Source organism: Eucyclogobius newberryi, unplaced genomic scaffold (genome assembly GCF_026437365.1).
Source record: "Eucyclogobius newberryi isolate DKJ021-1_F unplaced genomic scaffold, fEucNew1.0.hap1 SCAF_18, whole genome shotgun sequence".
NCBI lineage: Eukaryota > Metazoa > Chordata > Actinopteri > Gobiiformes > Gobiidae > Eucyclogobius > Eucyclogobius newberryi.
Window position 1 is genome coordinate 14862019 of NW_027315812.1, and position 12495 is coordinate 14874513.

Below are 12495 nucleotides of genomic sequence, written 5' to 3' on the forward strand. Positions count from 1 at the left end.
ACAAATTCATATTAAGCTCATTTAACTTGTCATTATTAGTGAAATGAAACACTTTCAGACTCGCCGGGATACTGCAGGTCCTCCCCTCTGTGCAGAGTTTGCATGTTCACTCTCAAGGTAGTTTCACTTTCAAATATGCACCAGTTTCGTTGCAAGTTAATTAAAGCATTTTACCAGTGTTTATTTGCATTTGGTTAAAGGTTCAGACAAAACAGAGTCAGTGTAACACCAAAAATAGCTCTAAAGCAGATTTAGTTTGTTTGTTTTATGGCTTGAAAACTGTTCGTATCATAAAAGTTGTTAATTTATACAGTGTTAAAGAAAATAAAAAGCAAATTACATTCATGACTTCAATAAAAAACAGTTGTGACTAAAATATTGCTCCCTGTTTCATTTGAGTCAAAGTGCTTGGATTGTACTCTGCATACTTGTAGCCTGTATTTAAACATTAAATCATTGCTTTGTAAAAAAAAAAGAAGAAAAGTCTAGTAAAAATAGAACGAGATCCAGTTTTTGATACACTACAAAAAACATTTCTGCTTGGCGCGCTCAAAGCATACAAAAGACTTGGCCATCTTGACTCCATTAAAAAGCAATAAATATGAAAAATAAGTTATCTAAAACATTTCAAGTATGAATCCCTTGGGTATCAACATTACCAGGGGCAACCATTGTGCACTTCTAATGTTGTTGACAGTTATTAAACCGCATCCTTTTTCTGAAAATCCACCAGAATCCACCTTAAGGACACAAAGATGAGCGCATAAAAGCCAGACAATTTTCACGAGTTTGGAACACTGCTGGTTCTTCAATCCTCACCCTGAGCATGTAACGGTGTAAATGAACACAAAAAAGACAGATTTTGCAAATGCATGGCTATTTCTCCGGGGTAAAAAGGAAAAATAAAACCCCCACTGTGCTTTTTGGTAATTTTATCATTATTTAAAGCGGTCGTTCTTTTTCCCAGAGGCGTGCTGTCTTTTAGTAATAGCTTCGAGTCTACGTCTCTCGGCTTCCTCTGCTTTCCTCCTCTCCTCTTTCAGCTCTTTGTAGCGCCACTTTGGTATCTGCAAGAAATGTCCTCCGCCATCTTTGGAGCCGCTTTTCCGGCGAATCTTTTCAGGCTCATATGTCGTCGGAGGGGCTTTGGACACTCGGACTTTTGGGATGCTAAAACCAGGTCTAATGCTGCTCCTCCTCAGTATCATATGCATGGGCAGGAGGCTGGTTCTTCTCAGTTCTAGTTGGTTGCTGAAGGTCACCAAACTGGAGCTGCGCGGTCTCAGGGCCAAACTCTGAACTTGGAGACTTGTGCGGCGGTCGTTTGAGTTTTTGGCGACCAACGTGACGCAGGAGTTTTCGAAGAGTTTGAGGTGTGTGCCGGTGCGGTCCGGGTTTATGGTCAGGAGCTCTTTGACACGGTGCTGACGGATGATTTCAGGGACGGCATAGCGACGTTTGCCGACGGCAGGTGGGCTATCCGGACAGATCTGGAACATCAGAAGAAAAATGTAATATTCCAAAATCATATAATACTTCAGTTGTATACGTTTACGTTTAAATTCAGACACTTTTGATGTTTTGCCTTGAATGTTTTGTAGTATGGTATTAAACGTGTCTATCTTGCAAGTATGAAATAACATGAGTTTTTATTGATGAGAAGGTGAACAAGCAGGTGGTAGGCCATATGTAAATGTATTGTATAAACTTACTGCTGCCATACTAGAGCTGTTAATGATACTGTAACTATAGTATTTTAATAATAATAATAATACATTGTATTTAATGGCACCTATCAGGACACCCAAGGACAATCAATACAAAATAATACAATCCAACAACACAGTTGATATTTGCACCTTTAATGTAAAGAATTCTATTTACTTTAACAATTAATGAATACCTCTTCTAAAGTTTTTTTGATCCTATTAGGATCCAGATGATTGTTGAAAATTGTCTACAAGACTTATTTGACCTTACATGACCAAATGACTGAATTAATTTATTTCAAATATGCAAACATAAGTGACAAGTCATGTAATGACAACAGGCTACAGACCTGTTCATTGACATAAGAAGTATGTTGGTATTTTGTTCTAATTTAACCTTCTGAAAGTACAGTCAATCATGTGACTCCAAGACTTATGCCAGATGCCCTTGCTCTAGCAAGTATTTCCATTTATTACTAAACAATAAGGGATTTCTTTATTGTTTGCTAAATGGTTGCTTTTGTTTGCATCATTGTTGTCTGTTTTGCTGCTCAAACAAGTTGTCCTGAGTGGGATCATTATAGTGCATTTGAGATTTGAAATCATAGAATTATTCTTTCGTGCCTTTATATTTCATCATAAAATTAGCAATAACACACTGCTTTGGAGAGTCAAAGAGAACAGCATAGATTTGCTTTTGTTTGCAAATTGCAGCGTTGGTAATCTTGTGTGACAAACCTGCTTAACAGATAATACTGGTATTAATTATATCTTTTAATTACAAAGTAGACGAGTTAGCTGATTCAACTGGGAAGATACGGTAAATCTGAAATTACCCTATTAGTGTTATAATCCCAGAATGCGTTCACAAATTACCACAACAAAATGTGAGCAACAAAGGACCATACCGAGATAAATAATATGTGTGAATATTAAGTGATGATATGAAGAAATGAACAATCTTGCATTTTTCTTGACTTCTTCCTGTATGTGTACGTACTGTATGGCAGGCCACAGCGATGAAGGGGCTCCTCATGGCGGTGGTTATAGACACCATGTGATCAATGACTCCCTCGTCGTCAGGGTTCATGACGTTGGCAATGTTGAAGACGCTTCTCACTGTGTCTGAGATCCGTTTCAGACAGCTGCGTGGCTCCAGGGCTTTGGCCACTAGGGGTGCCAGAGGGGGCCACTCCAGACTGGAAGACAAGGTATAATTGAGAAGAGATAGGGTTTTATATATATATATATATATATATATATATATATATATATATATATATATATATATATATATATATATATATATATATATATATATATATATATACACACACACACAACCTCTCAAACTATACACTGGGGAAATAGCCTTGGAATCTTGGAAATACGCACATTTTTACACAGCATAAAAATGTATACTCCGATAGCCCAACCAAGTTTAAATTTGGTGACAATCATTTTCAGGAGAGGGGCCTCAAAAGTAATACATTTGTTTTAATCTAAGTGCTACATCCTCTGTGCGGAAGAGCTGCAAAGTTGACAGAGAAAGGTGTTAAGTTGCACTGGGTATGCATAGCATTAGCCATGTCCAATGTGCCTCCATCTATTTACCACAATGAGGGCGTGTCAGCGCCATCTTTATCAAGTTGAAAGAGCGGAGTACCGCCCGGTGGCCCACGAGGGCCGTTGGATGCTGCTTGCGGCTTTAATTTCTATCTGCTTTTGACCTATACTTTATGATTTTTTTAAAAGAAATGTACTATTTTGAGACAATGGTGACACAGTCGGCTGAAAGGTTGGAGTTTGAGCGAAGCTCTGACCAATGCATACTGTTGTACTGTTGTTGGTAAATCTGAAGGAAAGGAGTGACAGGGACAATTTTTTAGTTTTGATGTGTTTCATCCTTTGATGTTGCACATTTTATTTTAGTTATTTTCTATTTTTTTTTTTTCTATTTTAATGAAGTAATACATATTGAAATATTGTTAAGTATGAATATGCCGGGTCAGGAGGTGACTTCTAATTATGGGAAAGGCCATTGGCGCAGAATAGAAGGAATGCATCTGTAAAATGAAAGTCTAAATAAGCATAACACTCTAGACAGAGAGGAGCTTGCCCTGGCTATTTTTTTCTTTGTGGCAAAAATACTTGTATGACCTTTGTACCAAATCTAACAACAATAATAAAGTTTATCGGAAAGTCTAATAAGAAAAACACACTACAAGTCACCTGTATGTGTCTTTATACTGCAGGGGACATGACCTCTCCATCAGGCGTGTTATCACCCAGGCCGTCTCATATCGACCAGTGAACAGAGCCCATTCTCTGGCAGTGAGATTTCGCCCAAAGTCTTTAGCATCAACAGAAGCTCCTAAATAACAAACGGTTTGTCAGTTTTAAAAGTTTTATTTTCACTTTTTTACTTATTTATTTAATAGTTTAGTAAGTTTCTCGTTACCTGCCAACATGAGCGTGCGTACACAGTCGAGCCTGCCCTGCATAGCTGCCTTCATAAGGGCAGTGAAACCATGGCAGTTCCTCCTCTCAATGTCCAGACCACAGAAGTAATTCAAAAGGTAGTTAGTGATTGTTATGTGACCTAGAAAACACAGCAGAGAAACACTTTATACACCCGATTTACTAACAAAAATGTGCTTAAAATAAATAGTTGTAACTATAATTGCAAAAGGAACAACAAACCAAAAGTTTCCTAACAGGTACAAACAAATCCTGCTGTTTCTGCCTTACCTGCCTGAGCCGCAGTGATGAGTGCAGTGTTGCCTTCACTGTCCTGCCAGTTTGGGTCCAGATATGGACACTGGGACAGAGCGACGACCACGTCCACAAAGCCCTGATAACAGGCCACCAGCAGCCCTGTCTGTGCACCAAAGTGAGGAGGAAATAGGATCACTCAAATTGCTGAAATATTCATAAGTAAAGAATATTTCAGTGTAGTAGTAGCTGACAACAGGTATTGTGATAAAATGGCACGTTTAGCGATGCACTATTCAAAGCCACCTGCTTGCCTAGAATGTTCCGCAGTATTACATTAAACTAATCTGTATTGCATTTCTTCAAATAATGGTGTTTTTACTGCTTTAAAATACGTTGAAAACCATATACTGGGATTCTTACTGTGAGTGGACTTGCCACTCCACAGATCTGACATGTAACTTGGACTTGTGGCATCACCTGCTTCACTCTGCACATAGACAGGGTTCATGCCATACTGTGGAACATTCCAGCCAAAGACAAAGACAGAGAAATAACATCTTCACTGAGACAAACAGGTTGCAATCCCTCCCTTTGAAAAGTTATATGATCCAATTTGACTTTTTTAGTTAGCAAAATTAATTAATTAATAAATCACAATTTGTGTGGGTCGGGGGATGAAAATAGCATTGGCTATTTAAAAAAATACAAGACAAATACAATATAACCTCATGCCATTGTGCATTCGTCCATATGTAGTTACATTTTTTATATAGTTTCATGAGTTTTGACAAATGTAAAAGTTGATTCAAAATATATTCATGTCTGTGAAATCACTCCACATTTTGGGTTATAGTATAGGAGTTATTCAATATCCAAAAAAACAAACTAATTATAGAGTTTATCCTGTACATAACATTCAGTCCTGAAAGATTACGACCACGATCATATACAGTAAACAATGACCTAGATAAGATATTTTTATTTTTTTATTACACATTTGTCCATCTTGAAAACCACCACTACTTGATAGCAGAGTTTTCACACAGTTTTCACTTTGTGCATTACTCTTAGAAATGAATACAGGGGGAAAAAATGATATTCGTGCTAGAGCTACACTTTGGTCTCCATGGCGAGGACGACTTTAAGAAATAAGAATGTCCCTGAATAAATATGTTTTTGCTGTTTTCAGACAAAACATATCTGGCTCTGTTCTTCCTCCGGTCTGATGCTGTGTGCCAGTCTTATGGGACGCTGTGTCCTCAGACGGGACAGGTACTCTTTCATGTCTGTGGGGACGGGTGGGTAAATGTTTGTCTGGAAAACTGCAGTAAAAGTCAGGCATTTTCCGGAAGGTGAGACCTGTGGCGGCCAAAACAAACAACTTTACCTCAGGGAAGAGCCAACAGTTCCAACACGGAAACAAAATATGCTCCTAAAATTTAAACTATACTAAATAAATATTGTTATTACCTAGTAAATGCAACGTTTTCGTTAGTGCAGTGTTGGGATAAGGTTTTCACAAGCTCAAAATAATTAAAAGGCAGCCTTGTTGTAGCTCCTGCTGTGATTCTTAATTAAAGCCAAGTGCTGGAAAAGTCACTGCATCAAAAAATGTAAGTCAACATTTCAAGCATCAATAAATAGCAATACTATGGACATATTAACCTATAGCAGCACATGGGTTAAGGGGCATTTTTTTGGTCATTATTAATCAATTTGATCAACTGAAAGACACAGAAATATCCACAATATTGTCAATTTTTGTGGTTCAGTAAAAATGTGGATGACCATTTCATCCAACTTCTTGCAAAAACCACACAATTCGTATCAGCCCACACAAAGCCATATTTACAGCATTCCCAGCAGCCTTTGCAGCTCTGCAGACCGGCGCTGCCTGACTGTGAGATGAATGGAGCTGAGCGAGTCATTCTGTCAGACGAAACATAGAGGATGGTTCCCACATAACTGCGAGCGTATGAGGTGTGTTGACTGGAAAAGTTCCCCGAGATATACTGTACCAGCACAGACCAAGAACGCAGTAATTGACTTGTCTGCCCAGCCCACATCTACTTTCGCTGTGCATTCTTGGCATGGCTTAGTCGAGTTGTGATGCGTTTGTTCTTGCCCAGGAGCTCGTCTGGTGCAATCTCAGCCGTCAGACAATGCTGGCCTATATTGTTCCTCCTGGTTTAACACTTTACAGTAATTGGAGATTGAGGAGAAAGAAAAAGTACTGCAAGACCTATGTTACCCAATCAGAAGTAAATGATGTCAACTGACCAGAATTCAGCAAATATTACTATTATTTTTTCATCCAACAGTTTAGACTCAGCCATGACTTGTCTAATATTAAGAGAGTTTAAAGGCATGGTGGAGAATAACATGCTATGTAGTTGCTTATGTTCATGACACAATTATATTTAGTCCAAATACATATTTACATTGAATCCCAAATGTCTCTAAATGCATTTTGAGGTTTATAAAGGTTCCGAAATATGTTGTAAATTAAAGGTGTACTATGTCACTTTTTTCTGGTCCACCATCCGCTTGTCTCTACTGAGATGTTTTTGCTAAACTTCAGGTGACACCACCAGGCCAAATTACAGGTCAGATTTGTGGAAAAGTGCCCTCTCGCTCGTGGTAAGAATGCATGTTTTTGAATAGAACTTTATTGGTTTGTTCCAAGATAAAAAACAGACCTTTTGTCTTCAACACAATAAAAAAACATGTGGCTGAATAAATATATGATAGACGTGGTAAATGCCATACTATGGAACGTTAGATAAAAAAGTCACAGCATCTCCATGGAGTTGCTGCATATAATGTACCTTAAATTATGTGTTAGGTGCATTAGATAGCTGATTAGCCTCCAAACGTTTACGCTTTTATTTTTTTTAACACAAACAGTCTATGGGGAAAATGTATATGAATTCTATTTCTGGAACTTCACTGCTGAGCTATCTATTACTAATACAGCTACTGCAACTAACCTAAGGTAACATATAGGGACCTACAGAAGAAGAGTTTTGGAGGTCTTGGAGCTACCAAACAGTCGACCAAAAATAACAGGCTACTTGGTCCAGAAAATGTGACCCTCTCGATGAGCTTCTCTGAGGGTAAAAACAACTCAACAAGTGAGCAATAATCAGGGCTGCCTCTTCAGAGCGACAAGTGTTTGTGTGGTCATTTCTAACAACTGCGCGCAACCTTTGAAGATGTAGGACAGACGTGCAAACCCAATTACAATAATGTGAGATTACAAAAGGAAAGGTCACTTTTTGTTCCCTTGTCGCTATTTGACTGAAATGTGTGCCATCACATTCAAAACTGGCTTTTAATAAAGTCATGAAATATGTTTTGTTCTGACAATGTTCTGTTTTTTTGATAACATAAGTTTAGGGTTTGTTCTTGAAAACGCTCCTGACTTCTCCTTAAGGATCATCCATCACTATACACAGCACCCGTTACTTTTGTTTCATTTTTAACATGTTTACACATTATCGCTTTATTGCATTATTATGTTTATGTGTTAATTGTTAGTACTAGTCAATCGTAAATTGTTTAACTCATGTTTATTGATATCACAATTCAAACTGAAAATATCCTATTATTATTGAAAACTGCTTTTGTTTCCCTTTGCACAAAGGAGGCCAGAACAATTATTTGAATAATTTCCATCCAATCTCAAAACTATCCAGCCAGGCACTATTCTTGGAGAAGCTAATAAGTAGCCAGGTGTGTGCTTTCTTAACCAAATATTCAATTTGAATTAGCTACCAGTCTGGATTTAGACCAGGGCATAGTACTATCACCGCTGCTACCAATGTTATAAATGATATTGCTTTGCATTGGATAATCATGAAGAATGTGCTGCTGCTGTAGATCATTGGATTCTTTTGAATCGTCTGAATACTTGATACAAATGGAAACAATGGTTTTCAGATGACCTCACAAATAGAGCTCAAGCTGTTTCTACTGATGGCTTTCATTCTGAATTTTCTTATCTTAACAAAGGAGTTCCTCAAGGGTCTGTCCTTGGACCATTTCTATTTACAATTTACATAACTCAATTGGGCATAATCTAAAACACAGTAACATCCAATTGATGATGACATGCTAAGGCAAAAGTAGGCTGTTCTCCAAAAGGCACTCTAGTGACTTAAAAATGTATGTATTCTTACGCTCTATGTGACTGTTCCCTATTACAAATACTGGGCATCTGGACCAATAATAATAATAATACTCTCTTTCAACAAACATACAAGAGCTGAAAAATAATCTTAAAGCCAGATTGTCATTCTTCTTTAGAAATAAAAAGTACATTTCTCTTAATTGTAGAAAAGTTAATATAGGCTACATTTTTCTCAGTTCTGGATTAGGGTGATATTATATTTATGCAGCAACAGTCTTAAAACCTCTGAACTCAGTATCACTAAGCATCAAGGTTCATTATAGGAGAAGGATACAGAACTCACCACTGATTTATATTTTAAAGTAGAATGGCAATCATTGGATGTGAGAATAGAACAGAACTGTATTTTGTTTGTTTATAAGACTCTCATTGGCATTTTACCTAATTATGTATCCTTTTAGGGAGTGTCTGCAGAGCCACGGCGCGCGGCCGAAAAAGCCATGTTATTTGACCGCGCCGCGGCACTCCAGCCACGGCCATCTTTTTAAATGAAATTTCTTTATGCCATTTTATGAATTCAAAGCACGGGTTAGAAATGACCCAGTCTGCCAGTGCTCTTGCTTTTTATAAATGTATCCAATTTTATATGTGTAAGTGTGTTTTTTATGTATTTGTTAAATTGTATTAATTATTTTATTGACAGCGTATTGTCTGTCTGTCTGTCTGTCTGTCTCTCTGTCTGTCTCTCTGTCTGTCTGTCTGTCTGTCTGTCTCTCTGTCTGTCTCTCTGTCTGTCTCTCTGTCTGTCTGTCTGTCTGTATGTCTGTTTGTTTGTTTGTTTGCTTGCTTGCTTGCAAATGAGAGCTTGCCCTCAAGGGCCCTCCCTGTATAAATAAAGGTTATAATAATAATTATATAAATTATATTTTAATATTTTTCTGTATTACATTTTGTTACCGGGGAGAAGAAAAAATAAAGATGTGAGACAGATGTCTTTGATGTAATAAATGTTACAATTATACAACAAACTAGTCTTGAACTGAAACTCTGTTCCAAGTGACAATTGCTATTTTGACATAGTTTTGAATAGTTTGAACACAAATATTTATTATGTGCACATTCTTATGAAGAAACGGTCTTGCCCTATATGCTTACTTTACATTACCTATGTGTGGCTTTAATTTATGAATGAACATTTGACTGCTGACATTAAGGATGGACATACTAGTTTATATGTGAGAAAATCTCTTACTATGAAACAATATGCCAAAACATAAGGATAAAAAGACCACTGTTGCCTGTAATAGGAGATTCCCGGCATGTACTGCAGACTGTATATTGTACTGTAATTGTACTGCCAGCACATCCACATAACCTAATAAATGGACATCCACTCACACATTACATGTAATCTGGAGTCTATCCACACCTAAGAATAGAAAGGATTACAGACAGAGATTAGTAAGTGTGTAGCTTTAGTTAATGTGGGAGTGGTACATATATAATTAGTCACATGTATTTAGCCCATAGAAGCACAATATTGATTAACTTGAAAGCATTGTACAACATAAGCTTGAATCTTAACTCAGATTGAACATGGATGTAAACATGTTGTCTCGGCAGCAGACTCTTTATAGTCTGGGGGTTCTGAAACAATGCTATTAGAGTCAACAGGGCCAAAGGGATTTAGTCTGGAGGTCAGCATTAACGAATTTAACCCAGAGAAGAAAGACATCTGTTTTGTAGAGACTATAGTGTTTAATTTTTTTTTTAAATGAAAAAAATCATGGACACTATTTGTCCTTATGGAAAATTGGAAAACACTTTTTGCCTTATAATCTGATTATGCATACTTGGAATATGCAATGTACAATTACATGGCCAGCAAACTAGAATATAATCAGATAAACCAATTATTAGATCAGATTTGTGGTGTATGTTGCACAAGAGAAATATGATCATCAAAAACACCTGGTGACTGTTGGAATTGGAAGACAAAGAATAATACATTTTAAAATAATTTTCTATTTCATTTTTGTCTTTCTAACATTAGCTTGCTCTTTTTTTTGCATAGTTGTCCTTGTCAGAACCTGCAGAGGTGTGAACAATTAGAAATAAACCACATTTTCCTCACATCAGATAACAGTTTATATGACATTTCAATCATCTGATAACTCCAGAAATCAGATCATGATTAAACATTTAGTGTGCATGTAAACATTGCCATTGTCCAAACCCTATTATATTATATTATTATACCAAACCCTATTATATATTATCCTATTACCCTATTATTAGATTATGTTGTTTATTGTTACTGAAACTTTATGGATATGCTTCAGGGTTTTCTTCAATTATGGTTAACTGTAAATACACTATAAAAAGAAAACAACACACATATACCATGCAAATCCCCACTTATGACAATATTTATATAGATTTAGTCACCATCATATTACTAGTTCATGCTTAAGCTTGCAGCAGTTCAAATCCCTCCATTTCCTCTCTCTCGCGCTCAGTCTTTTTCATAGGCTGACTAGGCCCATGTTGCCGTCAATAGCCTCCCTGTTAAGTCTCTGTCAGCAGCTCCACAGTCACATGGCTGTATCAAATCAGATGTGTATGACTGTCGCTTTGATTTTTCCACTCATCTGTGTTTGCTGGCAGCGTCATTCCATCCTCACCACGTTCTGCGAGGCCAAATGTATCCCACAAAAGTCCAGCTTACCCTGAGGCCTGATTTCTCTATTGGTCTGTTGGGCTGGGTGACACTGTGGTAATGGTGGGTTTTTCTGGGCAGCCATGATTTAACTGCACATGTGAGGCCCTGTTGTGTCACCCAAACTGACCCCTGTTGGATCTTGTTGTGTTTTTCAAGCCAGGGCACCTGACCTTTTGACCTTCTGTGCATGTAAAGATACATTTACAAAGTGGTGCAAGGATTCATATTGTTAAGGACAAATGATGCTATTTTAACGGTCTGACGTGGAGTGCTTGTTTGTAACTGTATATTCTTTCAGCCATTGTCCGTTTACTTTGTGCACAAGGAATAGTACTTTATTATGAGAGCCTGAGAGCCACGTTAAATGGGATAAAGCGTTTAATAAAACACTCCTTAAAATAATATTTAATAACTATATTAACAAATGCTTTATTATAAACTTATAAACCTAAAATATGATTTACTTACTTTATTTTGAAACTCTTTAATTTTTTTTTCTTAAGATTTTGTGATTAACTTATAAACAACACTTTTATAGAAAGAGTTTTTAAAAAGACTATATAACAAAAAACAAGTTTTTAAATATTGTTTTATATAATTTGGTTATCATTAATTTTAAAACAATAATAACATTTGTAAAAACATATACTTAATAATTTATAAATCATTATGAAAACCTTGTAAATTACCCTCTGCAATTAACCACTGATTAGCTTCTGATTGGTTAGAGCAAATTGTAAACCAATCAGAACTCCTTAGGCCACTTTTATTATTTACTTTAGTAGAGGACCAGGAGGGCCACGGAGCTAAAAGCTAAACTGAGAAGCTAATTGGAGAGGATAATCAGAGAAGCTTTTACAGTTTGCAAAAGGTTTTCCTCAAAGGCTTTGTGATTGCATTAAGTAATTGTTTTACTAAATCTACTTTAAAAACTAATTCAATACATGTGTTTGTTAAAGGATTTATTCAATTCACAGTACATATATAGTGTGGCACTCAGAATCCTCCATATTTTATACTACATATAAATAAGTAAATAATATATAAATGCTGTGTTGGGACGTGGTCAGTTGTAGAGTCCGTGGGCATACTTTCATTTTTGCATGACATTTCTTGGACGTTTTATAGATGAGGTTGTAGGACATATAGACATGTCCATGCCTGTATCACTGACTTCCATTGTCCACACCCTCACAAATGTCGATTCATATGAG

At 36.8% G+C, this 12495-nt stretch overlaps 1 protein-coding gene across 1 annotated transcript in view; it reads right to left on the reverse strand.

Annotated features, from left to right (window-relative positions):
• Nucleotides 1-160: 160 nt before the first annotated feature.
• The window catches only part of ankrd33ba (ankyrin repeat domain 33ba), a 14175-nt gene continuing 1840 nt past the window's right edge, over nt 161-12495 (reverse strand). The window contains exons 2-6 of the mRNA XM_072450620.1: nt 4461-4590; nt 4171-4311; nt 3942-4083; nt 2710-2908; nt 161-1490 (exon numbers count right to left, since the gene is read on the reverse strand). Of these exons, the coding sequence (XP_072306721.1) occupies nt 939-1490; nt 2710-2908; nt 3942-4083; nt 4171-4311; nt 4461-4590 (1164 nt within the window). The 3' untranslated portion in view covers nt 161-938. The remainder of the gene's footprint in view (nt 1491-2709; nt 2909-3941; nt 4084-4170; nt 4312-4460; nt 4591-12495) is intronic.